Raw genomic sequence first — 26,343 nt, 5'->3', positions numbered from 1 at the left:
AAGAAGGGATACAGAGGGAAACAAAGCCCGCTGAACAGACTGCCTTACACAAAGTGAGGATTACAGCACACAGGGAAAGAATTTCAGGGACAGGACGGAATTAAGAGTACAAGCCAAATTAGCATCACCTCACTAACTGAATTCTTTACTGAGGGCTGAACAGAACCCTCTGAGAAACAGTCAAGTTCCCCTCCCTGCACCTACAATTTCTAGGCAGAGTGTACGGTCCCATGGGACCCAGGGAGCTCCTGCGCTAAAATCCCTCAAGCACAGAGATACCAAGATGATGCTCTACTGAACCATCTCTGGGGACACAGTCCCTGTCACTGCAGAAAGGCACAGTCTCAGCTCTATCCTTTATCCAAACTGCTGACCTGTGCATAGCTCTTCTGGGGTACAGAGGAGCTGGGGACAGGGCTGGAATGGCACAAGACCTGCGTGGCCAAAGGTGTTAGGTACACAAACTCCAGAATGCTGAATTAAAACAATGTGGGCTCGTGTTTTCCTTGTGCTTACCTCTGACAGCTCTTGTCAGGTACTAAGAGATAATGCCTTAAATATGCCCTTCAGCAAGGAATTTTGAATCCACAATTGTCTAGTACTATTTTATAATTAGATTAATCTGAAAATACTGTGGAAATAAAACCCAGTAGCTTGTGTTTTCAGAAAACTATTAAATCCAATTTTTATTCACACTTAAAACAACAAAAAAGATTTACATGCTCTGTAAATCTACAAGGATGCACAGAATCATAGCTGAACATAGAAATGGTTTAACATTTTATTGAATGGGTGTGCTTTATGTGCTGTTTTTAGTGAATCAGTGAAAAAAAATTGTACCTTATGTCTTTATTTATTTATTTATTCAACCTATAATCAAATTGCACTGTAGCAATTTCAATCAGTCCTTTAAGTCAGGAAACTGATTTCATAATGAAGTTTTCTGCAATAAACTATTTTACACCAAAGTAAGTACATACACAAAATATAATGTGAAAGTGGATTGACATTAACACTGAATGCAGTGCCATATAAAGACAGTTCTAAAGGAGTCTGCTTAGGCATTGTAAGTGATGTATGTTAGTATATCCAGCACTAATACAGCTCTGCAAGTTTTGGTATAAACATCTTTATATAGCATTGCAGTGCACTGTGCAAATATATTCCACAAGAAAAATGTGTTTGCTGACAGCAAAACCAGCTGTGACAAACGGGTCAGTAAAAAAAAAAAAACAAACCATGCCATTAAAAGCTTCGTTTTTCAAACATGACCTTTAATCCTCCTTTCAGGTATCTTGCATTTCCTCACGTCCAAGTCTTCAGAAAGAAATATGCCTAGCAAGTATCAATGTATATTGAACTTCACTCAAAATAGCGTTGCCAAATTTGCCCACAAATATTTCAAACCCGTTGATCCCAGAGCAGTAATGACACACAAACACAGAGTTGTCAATTACTTCAGAAGTTTTGGCACAGTGAGAGTAGGAACTGTAATTTCTTTAAAAATTGGCACATAGTTTGGATTGGGTTGGCTTGGACCTTGATCCAAAGTTTCAATGATAGTCTGCTTCATATCTCTGCTGGCATCGCCTCTCACTGTCAGCAAAGCTGCAATGTGGTCATCCCTGCCAAAGGAGAAAGGTAAAACTGGCATTAGGAGGCTTTGCACAAGAGAGATTTTGTCAAAAACAGCACTTAATTGGCAATCCTTTCACTTTTAAGAGTAAAAAAGCTTTCCTTTTTTATTCTTAATCAGATCTCTACTCACTCATAACTGGTTTGTCCTGCTCAATATAAAGAACTGTTTTGGCTGCTTTTAGGACTCTAAAACCTATTTCATCCTCCCAACACAAAGAGCTGAAGTATTTTTAGTATTCCTCTGCAGTACACTTAAGTAGTTGTAACTTCTAGTCCAGCTCACATACACTGTACATTAGCATTACTTTCCACAAGAAAGTGATTACATTCTAAAATATGAAAAATATGAACACATTTACACACTGTTTTAAATTTCAAAATTTGCCCAAAGCCCAAGGAAATTATGATGTTATCTATTTATATATCAAATCTGAGGGCAAGGAGAATTACCTGATATCTGGGTATTTACTGACTAAAGTTGAAACTTCCAGATAGAGCAGTGAAGGATCAGTCAACTTGATAACCTCTGCAATGGCTTCAATGATGTCACAGAGTCCTTCAGTGTCCTCTCCAGAGCCCTGCAAAAGTAAACAAAAACTATTAAAAATGTCCCAAAACAACAGCAATACTCCTCAAATCTACAAAAAAAAATCCTTTAATTAATATTTGGTCTGACAATGCCCTTGAAAATTCCCAAAAAGCTGAATTTTCAGACATTAAAAAAAACCAAATATGTGTGAATTGTCACTATAATCCTCTCCCTGTTCTTCCTTCAGAGACCTACTCTGAGAATATCAGTGAAGAAAGTAGTGTCCTACAAACACTATGTTGTATTTATCCACATGGTGATACATTCTAGTCTTCAACTTTGGGTAATTATGAGCATAAACGTTAGGAATAACTGACATGAAAGCTAGATCTCTTCTGAAACATTGCTTCAAAACTGGCCCTCTGTTAGATTCCTTCAAGTCATCTGGCCACCAAAGCAGCTTTCAGGAACTGATTGATTGAACTGTATCTATTTAAACTCTGGACTATTTTAGTATTCTTAATTCAAGGTCACCTGGTTCTGCCAATCAGGTATGGCTTGTTTCCTTTATTCCACAACCTCTTCCATCAACTACTCCAGTTTTTCAGGCTTTATCCTTCTGTGCATTCTTTTTGCATTTTGTCATCTCTTGGCCCTAGGAGCTTTCTAAGATCCCTGTTCCTTATGCAGTTAAAACTTTTAGGCCTGTCTTGCACATTGATTTTCAAATACCTTTTTTAGCCTGTCTTTTCTATTTCTACTGGACTTTAAATGGGGTCAAGATACTCATCTTACTGATCCGAATGAACACTGCATGCTCCTTAGGTAATAAGTCATGGCATCTGTTTTCTTCTGGCCAGGAAAAGCAAAGACAGATTTTTTTTTTAAACTGCTTTTTTCTTTCACTTTCTACTATGAATTCAGGACACCTATCTCTCAGAGGCCATTCAAATATTCAGCTGCAGAGAGCTGTATAAACACAAAGCAGCGGAAACTGGTGCTCAGGAATTTTAGCAGCTGGCCTGTGTGTTCAGAATCTCTGTCTGTGCCCTCAGCTGGCATCTCTGATATTTCCAACTCACTCCACATTTTGGAGAGATGGAGATTTAACTCTACCCATTTCCCCCAAACAATAAACGTGTGTGGTTATTGTAAATTACCAGCTTAACAGCACTACCCAAAGCAAGTACTTACAGCTGCAAGCTTCTTAAACAAAAATCTGAACTGTTCAGCTTCTTTGATCATTCTTTCTGCACCCTCTTTTCTCTCTTCTGCATTCTTGAAAGATATACGTTTCAGCATGATTGCTCTGATGTATTCCACAACTACTCGCCGATGTGCCTCCAGAGTCATTGTCTGAAAGAAATGGAAAAGGTGGTGGGTTATGCCAGTGATACCTGCAGATGCAGCCATTATTTTTAGGCTTTGAACTGTGTATTTGCACTTAAACACCAGTATACATTTTTTGCTAATGTAGATTGAGTGGTTTTAGATTTTCACAATGCTAACAGAAATGAAAATCTCTCCTTCCCTAATGACGAGCCAAGAAGCAACAAACCCAAGATATCTTTAATAATATGTCTGAGTTTTTTGAGGAGCACCAAAGAACAATCATGTTCCCAGATTTTCCTTGACTGATTGGCTGTTCTGCACTTGTCTTTTTATGGGAAATATCTACTGGTACCTGGATGAAGCATCTGGTATTGGTGCAAGAGTAATGCTGAGGTCTGAAAATAAAGAACAAAACTAAACCCCCAAAACCTTCACATGCTTATTTTTCAACAGGAATGTAAGCAGAGTCCTTAAATCCCATGAGTACTCAGGTGTTTTTTCTTCCCCTTATGCTTGGTGGCAAAGTTACTTACGATAAAGAAAAAGCTGGCATAACAGGTAGTCGCAAACTTTTTATCATGTTTTATTAGTAGTACGATCAACTTTAGTTTCAAGTTGTTATTGAAACATGTTCCTCAGTCAAAATTTGAATAAAAGGTTTCAGGAAAGAGAGAAAAAGGGGGAAAAAAGAAAAAAGGGAGAAAACAACAAATTGCAAAATACTGGAAGTCAAAAATCCAACTTCAAGTTCTGCTCTCAAGAGTCTGGAGAAATACCAGAGTTAGGTGGCTGCTCAGGGATGGCTTCTCTTGCGTTGGTGGAATTGATGCCTGTTACACAAAGGAAAATGAACTGCACAAAACAGATTGTGGGGGGCCGACATGTATGGCTCATCCTGCTGGAGAGGAATTGAGAAACAGCTCCACTACAACTGAGAAGACTCCACAAGAGCCAACAGTGGTATGGTAGAGCATTTAATTTACACACAAGGAAAACAGCAAAGCAGAATGAATGCCTTAGATCCAGATTTCCTCTGTTACAGAACTGTGTCCTTCCCTCCTTCCCACTGGGCTACAGTCTTCTTTGTGGTGCTCTGTTCATGTGGCTTTTAAAAACTGTACTTTCAAAACAGGGTTATTCAAGAATATTTTAAAATCTGAAAAAAATCCCATGACAAATCATGGAAACAAAAGTGTGGTCCAGCCTGTGCTAGAACACATGGCATCTTTCATGGGAGGTTTTTTTGTGCTGGGAGACCGTGGAAAAGTAGGTATGTTGAATGCCAAAGAATCTGCTTGTAAGCTTCTTCCCCACAAGATGGCAATAAATGCTACACAATGAAACATGTGATTGCAGAGATTGGTATTAACACCTCAAAACTCATGCCAAGCACTTGTACCTCTCAGTAACAGACTACATCTGGAAAAGAAAGCTGTCCCGTGGATATAGACTAATTCTGAGACTGACCTAACTTGTTTTGTGCACTTTTTCTGGACTGTAAGTACATATACTTACATAATAAGGCTTCTAGGATCTGCAAATACTGAAGGTTAAAAGGTCATGAGAGAAACTCTGAGCAGTTAAATTATTACTTTGAGAATTAAGGTAAGAAAGTCTCCAAATCATACACTTATTCTATCTTTTAAGCCCTTCTAAGAGCTTCAAAGACCTCATCTAAATACTAATCTTGCTAGCTTCTGCTGGGTTCCTAAGTGTTAGACAATCATTTAACACTGTCTTATTACATGAACCTGCCTTTAATCTTCCATATTATTGTACTTGTTTCCATCAATAGAGAAATTCAGATATCCTTTGACAGATGAGAGGGGAAAAAATCCTAACCTAGCACATTTACTATTGTAAGAGCACTTTAAACATGCACTGCACATTTGTTAACCCTTATGGTACCAAATTCACTATGCTTCATTGTATATATTAAAACTAGGAATTACTTTATGCGCATTTATTTAAAAAAAGTAATTACAGACCAGGAAAACCAGTTTCAGAAGAGCTAATTTTATCTGAGTACAAACTTCTGAGGAGAGGTAGAAAAGTAAAGTAGTAAAAATATCTAGTAACATGCCAAGAAGTTTCCTGGACTAAATACTACAACTTAGATCTGTCTTTGACAGTGTTATATGCCTGTGAACAAAAAAAGTAGATTCAGATTTCTGCAGCATGATGATGAACACTTTTTCCTTTCCAGTAATGAATCAATTCCAATTTCTGCATTTCAGTTCTGAATTCCATGTGGTGTTCAGAAATTCCAAATCAACATGATGCTCAGAGTACATTAACAAAGTATCACTGAGTATTTTGCACCTACCTTTTTGTAAGGTTTTTTAATTCTTGCAAAGTCATTGAAATAATCCTCTACAGTGACACAGATAGTCCCCACTGCATTAGACCCCATCAGCCATTTCTTCGTCATCAGCTCATTCAGATGGGGCTGGGAAGGTGACAAAGAAGAGATCAGATCAGATCAGTTTTTTGACAGTTTCATCAGATCAGTGCAGTTACTAAAAAATAGGAGACAATTTTAAGTGTTGTCAATTTCTAAACTAGGCTTCTGTCACATCCTTCCTCATGTGAGCCATTCAAGGTATTTATATTAGTTCAAAATTTTATTACAAATCTATCAAGTCCCAGAGCATCTCTCTTCACCATTTCCTGCTGTTTCTCTAATTGCCCTGTTTCCCTCCCCATACTCCCAATTCCTTTCAAGTAGTAATTTTTTCCCTGAGGCATTCTATCAAGAAGCTAGAATTCCTAAACATGGAAATCTACCAGACAGAGAGGGGCCCACTGCTAGAATCAATTAAATATATTAATTACAGGTGAACTGTACCTGAAATGACAACTTAATATCAGCAGCAGTTTCCTGAATAGTCTTATGTTGTTGAGTTGTAAGAATTAAGTACATCTGCTAGAAAATATTAATTATATACAAAGCACCTGCCTTAAGTCATCCCATGAAACCTAATTAAGCAACCTTCCAGTCTCCTACATGCAAACTATACCAGTGAAGAACAATACTAATGTTTACTGACCCTTTGCTAGTCCATATAGAAAAACCACATATTTTATATATTTAGCAACCAAAAGGCTCCACAACTACTTCATTCTGAATTATTTTTTTCTTTATAAATAATACTTCTGGATTTTTTGAGGAGACAAGTTCTAACCTCTAAATCCATGAAGACTTCATCTAGCAGGCTAGAGCAGCCTTCTTTAGCAATGATGTCTAAAGTTGCATCCATGTTTGCATGACTGATTGACAAGGTGTCTTCCATGTCACTTTTCAAGTATTTTTTTTTCAGACTGATGATGGATTCTCTGTGACGGGAAAAAAAAAAGAGTTTTCGTCACCCACTGATGCACAATTGCACTACTATTAAATTTTTTTAGTACATACATGAAAAAAGACACAGGACAGTTATTTTTGCAAGGGGAAACAATGCCTGTTACTTGCTTTGGAAGCCTTTATTTATTCTCCAGCATGATTTTGGAGTGGTCAGGGTAGACTACATGTGTGCTGGTAGCAAACTGCTGATGCTGAGTAGACCTGCAAGTGGCAGCAGATACAGAAGAACAGGAAGTTGGATCGCTCATCACTGAAACATGAGCCACATTCTGATACTCTTCACAGGAGGTCTGCCTTTACTTTTCTCTAGTTCAGTCCACCTTGATCACAGGTGGCCTTGAAGGTGAGAAAAAATGACAGGACCCAGACAAACTAACTGAAATTACCTTTTAAAAATCTGTAAGCTGAAGATAAATGTTTCTGTGGCAACGAAATTCTTGGGATAACAAGTGGTTTTTCACTGGTGAGAGGTAATGGCTTGACTTGCCACAGGCAAAAGCAATCACAATACCTGCCTCTCAAAACAGCACTACCTTCAAACTTGTTGCCTTTGTTTAGTCAGCTAAACTATTGATTAGTTTACTATTAAGTTTATTCAGTTAACTACTGGTTAACTGAACTCGCTTTGCATACAGAAGAGAAGGTTCTGGGAAGAGGTAGAATTACAACTGAACTATCAATAGCTGTTTTTCTCATAGTACTGCAAGAACATGCAGACTTACTTGAAGGTTTGACAGTTGTTGATGACTGCAATCATGTACTGAACATAGCACTGAGGATACTGACGATTTTTAAGATGATCTTCTTTATACAATTGTGCTTCATCTTTGTACCTGTAACACATAAAAGGAATGGCATTAAACAGACACAAATCTGTAAGAACTCAAATACACCCATAGGACCAAATGTTTCATAAGGGTCTGTCAGGGATTTAGAAGTATTTTATAAAGAGTGTGTTGCTCATGTGATGTTTAGTCCTTCTGTTCTGGGCAGAATCCAGTCAAGTAGGTATTTTCTCTCTTCCTTTAGAGAACGAGGCATAAATTTGAGATATAAAAGAAAGCAGAACTGACTCAAAAAGTTAAGAGCCTTATGCAGACAGGAACCGTAAGTGCCACTCACCAGCACAGAAGAACTTCTGCAGTGAAATTGGGGAAGGGAAGAAAGGAAGAAAAGGAAAGAGAAGAAAAGCCTGGTTGGCATGAATGTGACACGAGAAAGACAAAGCAATAAAGAAACATCCAAACAAAAAAACAAGTATTGGAACTGTAGGAACAAAGGGAGACTGAGGTAGGATAAAGCATTTGTATTTTAAATATTATGTTACCTGGTTAGAAATGAATTCATTTGCTGAAGACATAGAATGAGTACCTTTGTTTTCAAATCTTCATTTATCTGAGCAGCCACCTGAAGATTCTGCTCAAACATCTAAGACAAAAATAGTTTAATTATAAAGAGAGGCTTTTATCAGTGGTAAAATAAAGACAGAACTCCTATCTTGGACTCTTGAAGACTCTTGCTAGCACCAGCTCTATGCTTTCTGTTGCTTTTTTTCCCCAGACAAGCCCATTGACCAAATTAAAAGCCACTATTTTCACAAGTGTAATTAATATATTACTGGCAACTATTAATGCATACTGCAGTGTTCTCCTGATGCTGAGAACAGCTGCATTCTTAATTCAGCAAAACAGTACTTAATCTCTTTAATTCAGTAGTGCTTTGGCTTTACTGTGTATCAAAGTTCTAGCATCAGCTCCTGCAGTTAGTAGTGAATAACACTAAAACTCAAATTCCTTTGTTTCTCCCATATATGAAAGCAGTGAGCTTGCATTGAACAGCGAAGTAAAGGAACCTCTAAACATTAGAAACACAAGGAGGTACACGATCCAGGTGACTTACAGGCAACTATGTTTGACAGGAGGCAAACTAGAAAGAAAGGATACAAAACCAGGTGGAAACATGAGCTGTTTCTATGCTAAGATGATTTTGAAAATTTCACTGCTACATGCACCTAAGCACTGCAATCCTTCTCAGCATGACACTAAAGCCAATAATCAGCCACCAGTTCTTTGACATCACACACTTTCTGAAAACGATTAGATGAAGTAAACCTTGGCACGAAAGCAAATGTGAAGGAATGTAGCAAAAATCCTGGCATAAAGTGGGAAAAAAATACAGTGGGAAACAAATGCAGGAAGAAGAGATAACCTATCTTTCATTGAAGGTACCTAACACAATATTTATAAAGAAAAATTAGAAAGTGAGCATAATAAGCTGACATTTTACCGGTTGATAAAGATCACTTTCAAAACTTTCCACTACCAACAACAGGGTGGTGCAGGTTTGGATATTTTTTAAAGGATTTTTAGAAACCACCTTATCTTTTCTGGTTTGAATTTGGACAGGCATTCATGTTAACTGAAGTACTGTTTAAAACAGCAACAGTTCCAACCTTCAGTGGAACTTTTTATTCTATTATTAAGGTGCTTGTATATAATGAATAATTTATAGTAACAAATATATGCCTAACTACCTCAGCACCATATAAACAAACAGCCTAACTCAGCACTGTATTAACAAAAACTGTCCTAATAAGTCACACGTCATCTGGTGGGCTTATATTACAGCTTCACATCAAGAGACCTAAGTAAAAACAGCTCATTAAATACAAATATCAACTAAAAATATGTTTCTAATCTACACATAAAAAAGAACTATGTCTTTAAGCATTGAAGTAAAAAAGTTAAACAAAAACCTTCAAAGAAACAACCCCTTCAACTAACAGCTCTACAGGGAAAAAAACCCACTATACTTCAAAAGACACAGAAACAATAGTATTCTAGAAAGTTTGGCTTCCCCTCCATTCCTCCAAATCCATGTACTGCTACTGTAGATTTTCTAGAATAACCAAGTTGTCTTATACCTGAAAAACAATAGCTGGGAGTGTAGTCTGATAGTACCCATCTTGATCTGCTTCTGGTTCAGTTTCTTTTATCCAGTCTTTTTTATCTGTCTCCAGTGCTTTTCGCAGCCAGCCAATGATGTTAGACTTCATTTAATAAAGCAACCAAGAGAAAGAAGAGATTTAATTTAACGCAACTAAGCCCTCTGCTACAATATCTAGAATAGTAGTCATTTCCATAATGAAGAGTGGCATAGTAACTGATAATGCTGACCACTCTTGCCATTCCTACAGGATACAGGTAACAGGCAAATTCAAATTTGCATTGACAAAGACAAAGGTTAGTACTGGAACACAAGTGGTGTAGTTTGAAGCTTCAGCACATTTTGGAAGGGGAGTGCTCCTAACACAAAGGGTAGGTCAGTTTGTCAGAATCAACATGTTTACTAATTTTGGAAGAATTTATTAAGGCTCAGGCTTTAACACCTAAAAAACCCTGAATTTTTCCGCAGCTGAAAAAATAAGAGTAATACTTAATGTAGGAAAAATTGCACATATCTGCCTTTACTTCCTTTTACACCTAGGTTTTAGGAAACTGGTGCTCATTACTGCTGGGTACAAAACCCCAGGATTAGATTAAATGAGTTGTGTTTCTTGGAACACGAGTGCTGCAGAACACAGTGACGGACACAATGGCTGGCTCTCCTCCCATCTGCCCAGCACATTGTACAGCACACAGACATTAAGGAAAACTGGGTTTAGAAGGAGACTGAGCCAGTTTTCTGCATGACACATATCACAGACCTATTCACAACAGTAAAGACCAGCATGTTTGCTAAATATATAATTGGATTCTTTGAATTCTGTCTTGCTTGTTGATGATTTCTGCCTCTTTTCTGCTTTGTTCACATTTGCTTAAACCCTGTAGTAATACAAATGTTCATACCTCTTTCCAACATGTTACAGGTATAGCACTGTGCCCTACCATGCAAAATTACACATTACCAGTAGGCACAAACAGAAAGGTCATAAGAGTCCATATAGTACCCTCTTCAATTGTGTGAAACAATGCACTACCCTTCTTCCTCATAAGCATGGAATTGCTCTAATGAGATACGACTTGCATGACAATCCTTTAAGCCAGCAGCCCAGGGAACTTCTTTCACCTTAAGATCAGCATTTACAAGGACTTTGTTTCAAGCTAAGGTGATTGGAAAAATAATATGCTGGAAATCTGTTAAAATCTATTAGCATGTTATTTTTCATGAACTAGTTACATTTTTCAGAACTAGTTACATTTTGTTTAAAACCACTTTTAAACAACATCAAAAGAAATAAGGTAGAAGTGAAACAAATAGGCCGTTTCAGTATTTTCCGCCTTAAAAGAAAGATACAGCCAAAAATCAAAACCAGCAAAATGAAAGCCACTCTGTTAAATAGAGTGGCAACTTTGTTTTATGTATATTCTAGAAATAAAATAAAACAACATTCTATACATACTATTTTTCAGTAGGTAAGGAAGAACAATTCTAAAAAAACAATATAGGTGTATTTTTTCATGCTAACTGAGGACAAAATTAATTCAAAGGCACTTTCTGAGTCAAGGCAAAAGTAGCTTGAGAAAACAAACCATGTGCTTTTTGCTTCAAAGGTAAGTGCAGAAAAATAACCTTGCATAAAAGTCCTAATAAAGCTAATGGGAAGCAGAGCCTCTACTGACAACCTCCTTGAGTCATTACAAGGTTGGTTCATATTATTGTGAAGAGTATAAAGTCCAAGTAGTTGCTGTTGCTGAACATATTTTAGTAGCTGACACATCCAAAGAAGCACAAAAATTTCCCTCCTCTGCTTGGCAGAGCTCCTAAATTTAGGAGAAGTAGGAATTCATTGGACAATTTAAGAACAACAAGTCCAAAGTTACAACTACCCAAATATCCACTCTTGGAGGCAATTAGTGGATCTGACAATCACATAATGCTTGCTTTGCCATGAAATTCACCAGTTTCTAGTGACTCTTGGGATAACAAAGAAGCAGTGCCTCGATATTTAAGATACACTTGAAATGGCATCCACAAAAGGAAATTATGCTCATGCAGTTAACAGGCATGAAAGGAAAAAGGCTGTTAAAAGAATCAAACTGGCAAACATTAACATCCTGATTACCTTGAAAAGATCCCATCTGTATCAAATGTTGATGTAGCTACCACAGGGACCAAACAGCCTACAGTGTATTTTTAAGTGCTAACATACCAGCACTATGAATTTAGGCATATGAAGACTGGAATTCCTTCCTTTCTAATAAATTATTATTAATAGTCTGTAAAGCATAACTACTCCTTGAAATGTTATGATTTACATATATAAAAGCATCTGATTATGGCTTTATAAAGAAACTTACACATAGGATATGAGCATTTTCATACAAGTGATAGTGTTAGACTCACATCTGTCACAGTTTTCTCTGATGGAGGTGCAGCACTAAGGTACTAATGAAGATATAAACTCATCTAAATGTGCCTTTGCACTGTTATTACTCACAGTGAGTGTTGACATATACTTGCTGAGAAGCTGGTCTACCACATTTTGTGAAATCAGAGCATCCAGAGAATTTACATCCACTTCAGGAGACAGTTCTGAATTTCCCATCATCTCTGCACTAAATGAAAAAAAAAAAAACCAACAAAAAATTGAAGATTAATAAAAATGAGATTAAAAGTTAAAACCTAAAAAATTATGCAACTTCTTCTGTATGTTCGCTGTAAAGCACAATTTTTTCAGTACCTACACATTTCAAAAAGTTTTTAATAGCAAGTGCAACAATCAGTGCATTTACAAGAAATGTAAATAAAATTATATGAATGAAAGAACAGACTGTAAAAGCTACAGCCCAGGATATAATAGAAAGTATTATAGACATTTAAATATACAACTTTTCCATGCATTCCTTACTTTTATGTAAAAGAAGTAATGATTACTTGAAACTAAATGAAAGCCAACTGCTTCAGCCTGTGGGCTCTTTGTAGGGGACGTTTCTATGTATCTTTTAAATTTCAGAGGTGATGAAAGACAATTTATACATTTTGAATTTTAGAACAGTTAAAGATCAGTGACAAGTATGAATTACTGTCCTCAGATTCTCAAAAGAGCTTGTTTTGGTACTTGTATCACATCCATGCAAAAATTAAAATATAATAAAAGAAAAGCTACCTATGCTTCCTGTCTTGGTAAAGAATATAGCTAATCTAAGAGGAAGAACACCTTTCAAGACAAATCAAAGGTGCACTTCATGGGTACTGTATAAAACCAATTGCTTGCAAAAAAAGTTCTTGATTTTATAGGATTTAAAAGAAACTAAAGCAAAATATTTTGACAAGGATTATACAAAATGAATACTTTACAGTGATATTTTGCACCTATATAAGATCATAAAATGACTAGCTTGTGTAATCAAAAAATCCCCAAAGCTATGCCAAAGCACAACATAGCAAGAACTCTTAATATTTCATGCTCAAACAAATCAATAAGTCAAACCCACACTCTTCAGAGAGTGCTTTATTAACAGCTGATGGAAATATATTCAATCATAATAACATAAATTGTTTCACATTCCATTTATAGTATGCTTTTCAGAAGCAAACCACAAATTCTATATTTGCAGAGGCCACTATAAAAACAAAGGACAACCTAAATTCCTAAGCAAGTGTCCAGTTTGATAGTTCTGCAAATTGAAGTTGTTCTCTGGGTACATGCAGGGAGTCAGCACAGTGTTGCTTCCACTTCCTGGAAAAAATAAATCCCAAAGCACTGCAAAAGAACACTACAGCTACCAACTTAAAATACCAAAATTCTTGTATTTGAAGCCATAAAAGCTACTGTGACTGACCATCCTACACTAATAGCATCTTCTTGGCTTGTAAGAAAAGAGGTTGAAATTATTTTAAGTGTCTCAGTCTATTCAGAAAACTGAATTCCATTCTGTTGTAGTTTACAGAAAGGACACACATAATAGCAGGACCTATTCTAGGTTGATTCAGAGGAAACGTGACAAGCTGTTTATGGCACTGTGCCATGTTAGAAAATATTGCTAGCCTCATTAGACATCATTATCCCTGTTCACAAGGCCACAGAGACATAAACCTTTTCTCAAAGCACATCACCTGAAACCCCAAAACAAGGACCAAAAGCTTCTACAAACTTTAGCCCACAACATAAAGATTCTTCCTATGCACAAGTTCTCTTTCCTGTTTGTCACAACCAAGTGCCCAGGCGAAAAGAAGTGACAGACAACCCTCTTCCAAATAGCACAAGACTTCTAAGTGTTGGGAAGTTATTTACCTTCAAGAAAAAAATTAATACAATTATGTTTGAAATTTCAACTTGATTATAATTTGGAAAGTAGCATTTTACAAAGTTTCTATTCTGCCACCAATCCTGCTCTATCTGGTGAAAAGAGATAATGGCTCCAGAGACAGCATCCAGGTATATGTATAGTAGTATTCCTTCTGTTCCTTAAAGTGAACATTGCTGACACTGTCTGTAGCAATCCTGGTGATCTCATAGCAGTTTTGTCAACACTTGATCAGTAGCTCATAAAATGATGCTATGAATATGAGCATCAGGACCTTACAAGACTTATAACTTTCCTCAAACACAGATTGGAGTCACGGTCCCAGCCCAGTACAGATTTAATAACAAGAGTATGTTTCCAGAACTCTCATTGGCTTAAACATGGAAGAGAAACCCACCTAGCACAATAAAACTCCCACTCAAGTATTAAAGGCTATTATTCCACATGCAGCATCACTTTATTTCTGAGCTGTAAATTGAATATATTTCTAAAAATAGCTTTCATGCAGACATGGTCTGATAAAGAAACCCTCATGATTCTTTTGTAACTCCTATGTTGCAAATACTGAAAAAAAGTTGGGCATGAATTCATCATGTGGAAAGAAACCTCAATGCTTCTTTTCAGTCAGTACTCTCTCATTTGGTTTTGAAGTGCAGCTTCAATATGCAAATACAATACAAATTTATATCTGCCCTCTATTATTCAGAGTTCTCATGATACCATTCTCCTCCTAGTTTATTATAAACATACCCCTATGGAGAATTGTTTATTGTATTGTTAAAAGATGTCCAGGAACTGTGATTTGATAAGCTCTGCAAATATCCCTGTTGAGAACTTAACTTTCCCACTCAGAAACCTGAGCTGATTTCTTCTCCCACTGTGCACTCCCAATACCCAATGGCTAATTCTCATAGGATCATAGAAAATGGTTTGGGTTGGACCTTAAAGACCACCTAGGTTCCAACCTGCCTGCCATGAGCACGCATGCCACCCTTAGACCAGATGGCCTTAACACTTCCAGGGATGGGGCATCTACAACTTCTCTGGGAAATTACTTTTCCAGTAATTATCATCCTATTATTACCTTTTATTGTAACATACAGGAATGCAATTCCTGTACTGCCCTCTTGGGCTTTTTTTTTTTAAGAGAAGAGAGAAAGTCAAAGCCTTAATTTTTTCCTTCAAGGTACTTCCTCTAATTTCCATCCCACTTGTTATGCAGATATGCAGGGAAAAGAGCATTCTCAGATATCCTGTAGTGTGTCTACTCCTCTCACTGTTTTCCTTTCTTTCTTCACAAGACTCAGCCACCAGGTGCTATGAGCCACATGACTTGCTTTAGCAAAATTTGTTTGCTTTGTAAATAGAAGGAACACTGGCTTTGCTCCCTCCCTTTGCCCTTCCAATGCTGGAACACATGGATTTAGAGCTTCAGTTCTGAATTGGATAACTCAGTAACAATCTACTCTGCTTTCTGGGGGAAGGTAGAAGGGCAATGTTAAGACCAAGAATTGCCTTACTGGAACATAAGCCCCAGGACACAAATGAAGAGGCCGAGAGCAGGATTTCTGCCAAGGCTCTGCATGAGAAGGACTCACATCTCTGATGGTCATTACTGTAGAGTTATTCCTCTGGCCTTCAAAAGAAGAAAAGGCCAATCAACTCAGCTGCTTATTAGTGTCTGCATCTCTCCTATACCCTGTATGGGTATCTAAGTATGCACAAGTGGGTGCTCCTGATTCTTCCTTGCAGGGAAGAAAAAACAGGAGGACTTTGCACAGAGTACTGAACACAAACCTGAAAGCTGGTTATGACAATTCCTCAGTGCTTTATGGTACTATGCTCTAAACCCACCAAGTGTCTAAATTTGTTGCATTAGTGATACTGAACAATTGAAGACATCAAAAGTACACACGGCACAGAGCCTGGGTCAGTGCCAGCTATTCATGAGCCACAGAAAAGCTAGCAGCACTTTTTCCCAAACAAATCAGTTGCTCTAGTAACTACATGCCAGCAAAAACTAAAGAGTTGCCATTTGAGCTGTTTCTACCTAGAAAATGAAAAAAAAGGCAAACCCTCCACAATGTTTAAGTTATCCTAACAAATCAGACAAGTCAAATAAAATAAGCATAAGACTATCGTAGAAAACAACTTGTAAACAGAAATTCTTCTAAATAAACAAATCATCACATAGTTTTTGAGAGAAAACCTAAAGGAAGTTACCACATTCTTTCCATTTAACAGTAATGAGGCAACTGAAGCAGTCCCACCCCCTGTAGAATAGAACAATAGAAAGTTAATAATCATACAGTTCTTCCGGGGCTGTGGCCACAACAAACATTTTGTTTCATACACGAGCTCTCAGTCTCCTGTTCCTCCCAACATTTCACCAAACTGGTACAGAAATACGAGGTGACTGTACCTTCCTGCAGGTCTTTAACTGCATTAAAATTTTAAGCAACTCAAAATTACACATTATAAAACACAAACTAGTTTTAAGGAGCAATTTCCAGGAAGCAAAATGTGTAATGAATAGCAAAGAACTTGATAGTTTGATATTATCCTTTTTCTGTTTTATCTTATTGTATGATAACAGACATGCAAATACCAGCACAAACTGTGTTTTGCATGTCTCCTCTTTGCATTCCTCCTCCTATTGCTAACAGAAAGGATAAGGGGGCCTTACCTAGTGTATGTATTCAAAACCCAGCTTAGAAGGCTAACGATCTCATTTGCTTCCAGATCCTCTGCAGCCAGTTCTTGCATTCGAGTGGCCAAAGCTTGATGGTACATGTCTAGCAACCTGTTGAAAATGTCATAGTGTGGAGGAAAGCATTGATCCAGCAGGGTCTTGGCCACGAGCAGGTCATCAAGGACGTATTTACGGATAATTTCGAGATGCCGCACAAGCCACATTTTGTCAGACTCTCTGGTGTCTGCCTGAGTGCCTTCAATCCGTGTGCTCACAGTTCTCTCCAAAATATTGAACATTTTTTCTTTCCACTTCTTTGGTCTGCCAGGAGGTATGAATCCAGTCTGTTTTTTCCTGTCTAACATGCGCCTGTCAATTTTCTCCTCCCTCTCAATTATCCTCACAACAGAGACAAGCAAGGTTGGATCACGACGCACTGTAACAAGAGATCTTTGAACCACCATCCAAAGCTGCTTTGCCAATTCCTCAGACAGTTTCTGCATATCCCCAAAGTACGTGTGGATGAGGTTCATGTCGTGTGTGTTTTTGCTGTCCATGCGATACTGCTCATACATCAGGTCATCACGAGAACACTCCAAATCCATCAGTTTCCGGTGAGCCTGCAGAAGTTCCCCTCGCTCAATCAGGTCGTGGGTCTCCCTGACTATCTCTGGAACTGAAAGACAAAAAAAAAAATCACATACAGTACAACACTGCTATCAAAATACAAACAGTTAATACAAGACAATAAAAGTACTAGGAAAAAAGCTGGAGAATGGCTGTAGTAATTATTTTTAGATATTTTGAAGGAAGTAATTTTGAAATATTCAAAAATTGTTAGTAAATATTACATATCCATTTTTGATCAGCGTCTAAACAAAGATCACAGTGTCAACACAATTTTCTCTTTCCCTCTTGATGCCAAAAATTAAATAAATGAATCCTGGAAAGTCTATGAAACAAACTGCAGTGCTGGCCTTCTTATACATTACATAAAAGGTTTTTAACTTGCCTGACTAAAAGTTACTCACTTCATTGAACCTGAGGCTGCATAAACCCAACAAATGCCAAGTTTTACCTCCTTCTTGAACAGTTTTTGCCAGCTTAAGGCACAAATGAAGGCTAGGGATAATTACCTATGATGCTAAAATATTTAGAAGATCTTTTGTCTTTATTATTTTTCAATATTTGAGGAATCCTACAGAAGAAGATTAGGATCCTGTGGGGGAAGAACTGAAAAATCTCATCAGAAAAATTTGTCACTGCAAAAAGGCAGCTAGTGATAAAACTGGCAGCTCACAAAAACTTCTAATGATTGTGTGTAAATGTCTTTTCAATAATGATAAAAACGACATTGTTTATGAAACATTTGATCATCTCTGAGCAAAACAACTATACTGTTTAACAGCTCCAGGGGGAGATGCTTCATACTAAAAACCTCTCAATAAGCCTCAAAAGGTTTATTGTCTCAGTTGCGTTCATCTGTGTAAAACAAAACAACACCCCCAAAACAGCTCCACATTGGAACGTGCGTAATTCTGCTGCTCCTTGTTTTTAACTGCTGGACATTGCATGTAAACACTTTTCTTTAAGTTGCACACTGTATCTGATACTGTAGAGGTTAGGTACACACAGACAGTAAACTAATCAACCTGGTATGGCTGGGAAGCAATTTTGCTTCATAGCTACACTTTGTGTATTAGTATCAGAAGACAAAAGGAGAGAAGATTCTGTTTAAATAAAAAATTAGTCTGATAGGTTTAGTCCCTCTGACAGGGGTAAGATACTTAAAATTATTTATAAGTAGAGAAGTCCTGGCAAGGAGGTTACCATGACTCAAGATGGAATGCAGTGTCCATTCCATCACAGCTACACAAAGTGACCTAGGTAATCACATTATCTTTACAGTATCCATTTTATTACATTAATCTTATTTCATTTTGCAAACCCTCACAGATGTATAGTGGTACAAAATGTTTTTGCCTCCTAAAATAATTTCATACTATTTGTACCCAACAGGCTCACTGTAGGCGTCCAGCTCAGGTGGCAACACACCAGAACTTTACAAATATTCTTTCTGTATTTGTTGCTTCCATATTTCAGTTTTTTATACTAAACATATTATCCCAGCTACTGATTGCTTGCAAGAAATTTGTGAGTTGTGTGTGATGTCCAGACTAGAAGTTCCTACAGCACAACTTAGTCTTCATCTATATAAAATGTTTACCAGCTACTTCCCTGTAAATGATGTGTAGGTCATTCTCCTTAACTCTTCGTTCCCAGTGAAGTTTAAAGTTCTCAACATTACTTGACAACCTTACAGCTGTTAGTACCATATTGAAGGGTTTTCAGTATGTGATGGATTATATAAAGAACAATAAATCACCTGAAAATATATTCTTGAGATTTTCTACAGCAGCTGCCAGTTGGCTGTGTTGCACTACAGCATCCTTAACATCCTTGAGGTTTTCTATTGTGTTGATGCTCTGTCTCCAGTCCTTATTGACATCTATCAAAGATTGCTGAATGTCCTTCACATCATTCAGTGCATTGTGCAGTTGGCTTAAACCTGTTCGTACTCCATCTAACTGTGACTGTATTGCTGCCTTAAATATAAAAAGACAAAGAAAGAGCCCATATTATTCTTCTTAAGTTTCATATTTTCAACATTTCTCAAGATTTAATTTTCATTTCACTACCTAACATTTTCAGCAGAAAAAAAGGAAAAGCAAGTATTACAACTGACTAGAAGTATGCAAAATGTTGTGTGTGCCCACATACCATTTTTTTTAAGTTCTGAAGCTGTATCCAGTTTTGAAGGACCTAGATACAATTAGTCCACCCACAAACTAACATAGGAGCTTAGGGAGATGGATTGTAAACTTCGTAATCTATATTAAACCAGGATCAAAGGAATGAGACTTCTCTGCATTTCCTTCATAAATAAATTTCAAAGGGGAATATCAAAGAAAGTTGATGTTTCATCAGAATGTTTGGTATGTACGGATTCTCAAAAGCATTTTAGTAATGCAATTACAAATTCTTACTCGCAACAGAAAATGTTCTAAAAAAGCCCAAATTTAATTCTGAAATGTTCTTAAAAAAACTCCAAAAGCTCCTGGAGGCAAAAGAAACCCCTAAAGCAATTCAGTCAAAACAAACAACAAAACCCCAAACTGAATGTAATTTTCATGCTGTGAAACATCAATGACCAGACCAACAACACAACTAGTAGATTACTTTGGTATAAAGGCAGGTTATTGATATGGATGTCTTATGACAAGTGACACTTGAAATAATGACCCTTCAAAGAGGCTGTCAGGCCTCAATATCATTCAGGTGTCCAGACACTGTACAGAAAATGCATTATAGCACATATCTGAGAGAAAGAAATCAGATCACATCCACAGCACATTTTCTAGATACATAGTTTTAAAAAGATGTGATGAAGGTGAAATCAGAGGAGTGGAAAATGCAACTAGAAATAACAGGCTTCAAAAGACAAGCAAGCTATCAGTGAAAACTCAGCTGCATAACTTGGGAACTTGAGGTAACCAGTAAAGAAAATGAGGCATTAATCGTTTTCCTAAGCTCAAAACACATTTTTTGCCAGACTTTTAAGGTCCAAAAACTTGGATAGCTGTGGAACTTGTTGTCGGACACTAGAAGCCAAAGAGGAAATCCTGATAACTGCAAACAACATTTACTGTGTTTTAAATGTGCTGGGAAAGTGCCAGAAAAATGCAGTGGTTTTTAAACTAAGATTATTTATGTACTTTCAAATTATGACATGCTGACTTTATTGATAAAAATGTATTTTCCTGGCAGACTCAGCACAATTAAGCAGTAGTAAGGCATTTTTATACTGTTTCTATCTACAGAACTGCTGCATTAACACATTTTTCCTCTACAGGAACTGAGATAATTGGGATACTCAAACCTTCTGCAGCTGACCATAAAGTATTTTAAAAATCACATGATCATTAAATGTTCAATACTTCTGCTTTGATAATTTTTTCTGAGGTAGATCTTCCAAGTATTACATATTCAAATTTTTGCCTATTTATCCTTTGCAGAAACTTGATAAGGTTGAACTGAAACAGTCAGGATCTCAGTCTCTGACACAAATGAGCATGGAATATTCTAAAAACAGACATCCATCCATGCTCAGTTTGTCTTCAAGTGGTCAGCTGGGGCCAGGGGATGGGGTGATGGGGCAGGGAAAAAAGCATGTCCCAGCCTAGACTTTGCTTCCTAGAATGCCTATTCATCTTTGATTGGACTGACCATCACTGTATTAAACAAACTAAAACAAAACTAAGCCATCCTGGGAAAATGGCTCAAAACTTCTCCTTTTATGTTTTTTCAACTGACAGCTTTCAACATGAATCCTGGCTTCCTGGTCTCCCTATGGCTCAAATCCACGATTGCACAGCAGCTAAGAATCAAAAGGGAGAGGACTCATGCATGTTTATATTCTGGAACATCCACGACCTAGAAACTTCCCTAGGATATGTGTATTTATACAGAGTTTCTTCACAGAGAAGTTCTTCCACAGATTGAGTAAGAGCACAAACAAAAATGGCTGCCAACAATTATAAATTTTACAGGCTCTGAAAGAGATTTCAAGCAGCTCTTCTACCTTCTGGACTACAGAACCCACAAGCATCTACAATGACCTACAATCAGTCTACAATGCTACCTGGTGCTCTTCCACATATTCTTTCAGGGTTCTGCTACCAAACCCCAAAAATACTGCTGCGCTGCATGCCGTCAGTCTCATACACAAAACTGATGAGTTTGATATTTCCTCTAAGAATTTATGCTACATGGGAAGAAATGCAGTGAAAGATATAAGAAATGGACATAATTAAATATATGGGAGAGGATTTGGAGAGGATGTTTAGATTCACCTGAAGAAAATGATGACAAAGATGGCAGCAGGAAGGAAGAAGCACCTAACATGCTCACACTGAAAGATTTCCCATGTGTTGATTCACTCAGATGAAGCAGTAATCAATTCAGTCTGAGAAGTCAGCAACTCCTCTGATAATCCCAATGTCTGTTTCCCCATCTTCCACACCACACATAGATTCAGTTTAAATCCACAGCAAGAGTATTTCCTACATCCTCTCAGTGCTCCCATCCATTAGAGTAATTCTCATGGGAAAATCAGCACTGCTGTCCATTGCATCACTAACTAGCACCTTTGTCAGGAATGCATCCTGAGAGGATTAAGGGGTATTGAACTTCTTTTTGGAACAGGTATTTCCAACCACCTATGGATGACTGAACTAACTTAAGGCAAACAATAGGGAAAATAGCTACAAAGTGGATTTAGGCATTTGCAAGACTTGCAAAATTTAGTCACGACTGTCCATAGAAGCAGCCAGGCAAATGACTGTGCTCATATATTATAAATAGATCACAGTAACTAAACAGCTGATCCATTATTAATAGACTCTATATGCTTCCTGACTTAAATCTGAAAAGCCCACTCCAAGTCATCAGAAAAGTTTCTGTTTCTATACTACAAAAATCAACATGTAATTGGCTATATATAAACAGCACATTATATAAATATCAATTTTTTTTCACTGTGCAAAACTGGTTTTCTTCTACTTCATACAGACTCCCACAAAGGAAGAGCCATTAAATACCTATAAGATAAACTAAATGGAATATAAGATTAGATAAAGTGCATACCAGCCACTTTGACCTGAGAAAATGTTTCCCAAAACACTTTTCTAAGACTCTACTCCACCTGCTTAATACAGTGGTCTAAAATGACTATTGGGAAATACCAGTGAAGGAAGAAAACACAAAACTCAGCAAGATACAGACAATAAACACAGGATGACCATACTCCTGTTTCAGGCTAAGTCTATGGGTGTGAATGTGCAACCACTCACACGTACACATGCAAAGGAGGAGCAAAATCATGGGGTCACTTCCACAAGAGACAAAAATGTGATGTATTTTAACAATCTTCCCTAAACCCATGTAAAAGTCAGAGGGGTAACTGACTGATCCTTTTTCAGATGCAATCATCAATTTTTTGTTACAAGTTCAGTATTCAGTCACTAAGATAAAGGTTTGTTGCCTGACAGGCTACACAGCAGGGTAGCAGTCCATTAATAAACTGCAGAAGGTACAGGACCTAGAATACTTGAAATGCTTGAATAAAACATTAGTAAGATGTATAATGTTAGTCTGCATTACTTTCACAACACAGATTTTCTGATTTGGACACAAAGTAAAAACTGAAGTCCCTGGTTTAAAGTTATCCATCTGGCTGAAATGCAGATTCAAAAAAAAAACAAAACAAAACAAAACAAAACAAAAAAAAAACAAAACAACAAAACAAACAGAAGAAAAAAAAGGAAAGAAAATACATTCATGATACACCAGAGACACTCAGGTTTATCCAACTTTGTACCTTGAGTCGAGCTTCTACTGAAGCCTTCTTACGAGCTTCCCTTCTGCGATACTGTTCCACTTTATCCAGCTGATCAGGACGCTGGAGCATTCCTGCTACCCTCTGAACAGCTGTTGCAACTGCTTCCCTATCCGTTTCCTCCATGGTTGATTAGGACCTCAGAATGCCTTCATTACTTAACAGGACTGAAAACAAATAAAACATTTTTTAAAAGCCCACCTTTTTTCATTCAATTGCTTTGTGACATTTCAAAGCTAACAACTGGAGAATTAACTTCGGCAATAAAAGCAGTGAAACTTGACAGAAGCATCATTAAACCACATTCTAAAGAGAAGCAACTGGAATTCTACAAGAACTGCATTTAAAGGCACTCAACTCAGCCTCATTAGTTCCCCTGCAATGTTTTTCATTGCTGTTTTGCATTTACCTTGCTCTAAGTTTGAATTAAAAAACAAAAAAAAACCAAAAAAAACCAACCAAACAAAAAAAAACCCCACCACACCAAAAAGCCCACCACCACTAGACAAACAAATCTTCATTAAAAGAAGAAATTCTGTTTAATCCAAGGTAGGTTGGCCTATTAAAAGTGTAATAAGACAAGCATAATGGAATCTTGTACAAAGTTCAAGCAAAAGTCCTGACTCATCCTGAACTACAATTGGGTGGACATAAGAGAACCACAGCCCTCCTGCAGCAATAGGTCAATTTTGCTACCAAAACTGGGGGGAAACATAGGCAATGGAAGCTCCAAACACAGAGACTTAACTACAGAGCACCCCCATTTAGGCTTCTGATGGATAATTTTTTGATTTCCTACTCTTGTTTTCAGTTCTTCTCACAGTATCAGCCCAGTCCATCAGGGTGTAGGGAAAAATTATTCAAGTATTTCACCTCAGTCTCCAGCAGACCTTCCAGTGAAGCCAAGACATGCAGGCAAACCAGTATGGGGAAGAGGTAACATCAGCTGTCCATCAAGGCAGACCTGCTCTCTCAAACTTCATTAGCTTCTGATAGAAAATAGCGAGGATCCCATCACCAAAAATGCAATACCATGGTGGCCACAGACCTCTGAGGAATCTATCTGGAGCTCTTCATTGCTTCAAAATTACTTCCAACATTTTATGTCTTTAGCCTCGCAACCAAACAGAACATTTCAGGTTCTGCTGCCATAGCTAGAGATTATACTCTGTCATATCCATATTATTCCTTGAAATCAGATATCTATTTTCAGAGCACTCTGCACTCATAAATCCAGCACATCACTTAATCTCAGGAGAACAGTGATCTAAAGAACTGTGCAGAGTGCACTGCAAAAAGAAAGTGCTCTTACTTTTTGCTGAAAGAGCAAAAGCAAGAAAACTCATGGGGCGAGCGAAATTGATAAATGGAAGGAAATATTGGGGGCACCCAAAAAAAACCTAAGAAAAAACTGAAGCAAAGAAAATTGCTCACCACTCCCCACAGGCAAACTAACACTCCAGCCAGTCTCTGAATAATCCCTACCCTGGAAACAAAACCCCCATATTTTATTGATAAGTATGATATACACTAGGGAATTTCCTTTCCAGTTTGGGTCAGATGTCGTTACTGCGGCCTCTCAATTTCTGCCCACCCTCAGCCTGCTTGAGGGGAGTGGAGGGCAGATTTAGGCAAAAGAGAAAACCTTCACACTGTACAAGCACCCCCTCAGCCATAGCCAAACACCGCGGTGTGAGCAGCACTCTTTTCGCCATAAACCCAAAACACAGACTGTACAGACTGTTTTAAAGAAAGTTAACTTTCAGCCAGACTCTGTAGAGCATTAGCAAAATTCCTAATTTTATAAATTATCATGGATAACGAACATTCCAGGCAAGGTTTGCCTGTGAGCTCTATAAGAGCCTATGTCTATGTCTCAAGTTCTGTATCTCTAGTAGCTTCAAGAATTACATGCGTAAGTATGAACCTATTCCAGAGTTATGTCTACAGTGTAAACTGTCCTTCTTTACTACTGGCCTGGTTAACTCAAACCACGTTTGATTTCTTACTCTTCATCTAAACATGCAAGATCTATTTCCATTGCTTGTGCTTTGGAATGAATACTCCAGTTTCGTTTCGCTCAATCCACCTCCAAGCTATAAGGGCTCTGCCTAAAATTTAAAAAAAAATTATACTTTTAAATATGAATTTACTACAGAAATGGTATTCTGCAGCAGAGAGCTTTATGCCGAATTACTGCCCTTATTAAAAACTCTGAATACGTCCCACAGAGTTACAACATCTTTAGCTCACACAGACACTACCCGGGCACATCAAGAAGACCTCGTCAGCAGAATCAGAAGCCAGCACACTGTAACTAACACGTCGAGGCAGACAGCCTCTTGTAGAACCACCCAAAAGGAACAGCAAACTTTAGGATGCCACGTCAATTTCATACAGAATCTGTGAGTCAAAACTACATATATCTTCAGCGCAAAACAGAGGCAGAAATGAACAAAACTACGTCCCGAGCCGACTCGGGAAGGCTCCAGCAGCAATCGCGCCCTTATCCTGGGGACTCATGCTCCAGAAGCGAGCCAGCGGGGGCGGCAGGCTCCCAGGGGGAGGCCGCTGTCCCTCTGCAGAGGCCCCTGTTTCTGCCGAGGAACGCAGCGAGCCCTCCGAACAGAGCTGGGGGAAGCAGCGGCGGAGGCAGCCCCGGACCCGCCCGGCTCCTCCCTAGCAGCAGTGGCTCAGCTCGAATCATTCGCACCGGCGCAGGTGCCCGTCCGTGCCGGGCAAAGGCCGGAGACCTGCCCGCGGGCACGCCGAGCTCCTTCGCCCTCCGCCGCGGCCCCGGGACGGGACGAACCCTCAGCACCCCCTTCGGCCCCGCCACCCCGAGGGGCTCCCCGCATCGCCCCGGCCCATCCCGCCCCCCATCCCCTCGACTTCCCACTGCCAGACCGGGGTCCCTACAACCCGCGACAGCCCGGCAGGGGCCGGCGCGGCAGCGCTCACCGGCCGGCAGCGGCGAGGAGCGGGCGGGCAGGGCGGGACAAGCGGCCGGCACTCACCGGGGCCGCGGCCGCCCCTGCTCGGGAAGGCGCTGACAGCCCCCGGTGCGCCGGCGCACGCCCG

At 38.4% G+C, this 26,343-nt stretch overlaps 1 protein-coding gene across 2 annotated transcripts; it reads right to left on the bottom strand.

Annotated features, from left to right (window-relative positions):
* Positions 1-659: 659 nt before the first annotated feature.
* Positions 660-26,343, bottom strand: EXOC3 (exocyst complex component 3). Of its 2 annotated transcripts, none has more exons than XM_030943596.1 (13): positions 26,224-26,343; positions 23,245-23,429; positions 19,192-19,411; positions 16,800-17,481; positions 12,304-12,421; positions 9,787-9,912; positions 8,191-8,291; positions 7,586-7,696; positions 6,685-6,835; positions 5,826-5,948; positions 3,362-3,523; positions 2,089-2,216; positions 660-1,625 (listed from the first exon to the last, which is right to left on the bottom strand). In XM_030943596.1, the coding sequence occupies exons 2-13, from the start codon at positions 23,386-23,388 to the stop codon at positions 1,454-1,456; spliced, it is 2,238 nt and encodes a 745-aa protein (XP_030799456.1). In that variant the 5' UTR covers positions 23,389-23,429; positions 26,224-26,343; the 3' UTR covers positions 660-1,453. The 2 variants fall into 2 exon arrangements, with proteins under 2 accessions (XP_030799456.1, XP_030799457.1); XM_030943597.1 differs by having other exon boundaries at positions 26,280-26,343.

The sequence above is a fragment of the Camarhynchus parvulus genome, chromosome 2 (genome assembly GCF_901933205.1).
Source record: "Camarhynchus parvulus chromosome 2, STF_HiC, whole genome shotgun sequence".
In the NCBI taxonomy this organism is placed as follows: Eukaryota; Metazoa; Chordata; class Aves; order Passeriformes; family Thraupidae; genus Camarhynchus; species Camarhynchus parvulus.
This window is presented reverse-complemented; position numbering and strand designations above follow the sequence as displayed.

Excerpts from the sequence above, each read along its gene's own strand:
- EXOC3 (XM_030943596.1), bottom strand. The coding sequence starts at position 23,388 with ATGGAGGAAACGGATAGGGAAGCAGTTGCAACAGCTGTTCAGAGGGTA. Across the intron at positions 7,697-8,190 it reads ATGAATTCATTTCTAACCAG|GTACAAAGATGAAGCACAAT; the intron begins GTAACATAATAT and ends TATGTGTTACAG. Across the intron at positions 2,217-3,361 it reads TGTTTAAGAAGCTTGCAGCT|GGCTCTGGAGAGGACACTGA; the intron begins GTAAGTACTTGC and ends TTACTTTTGCAG.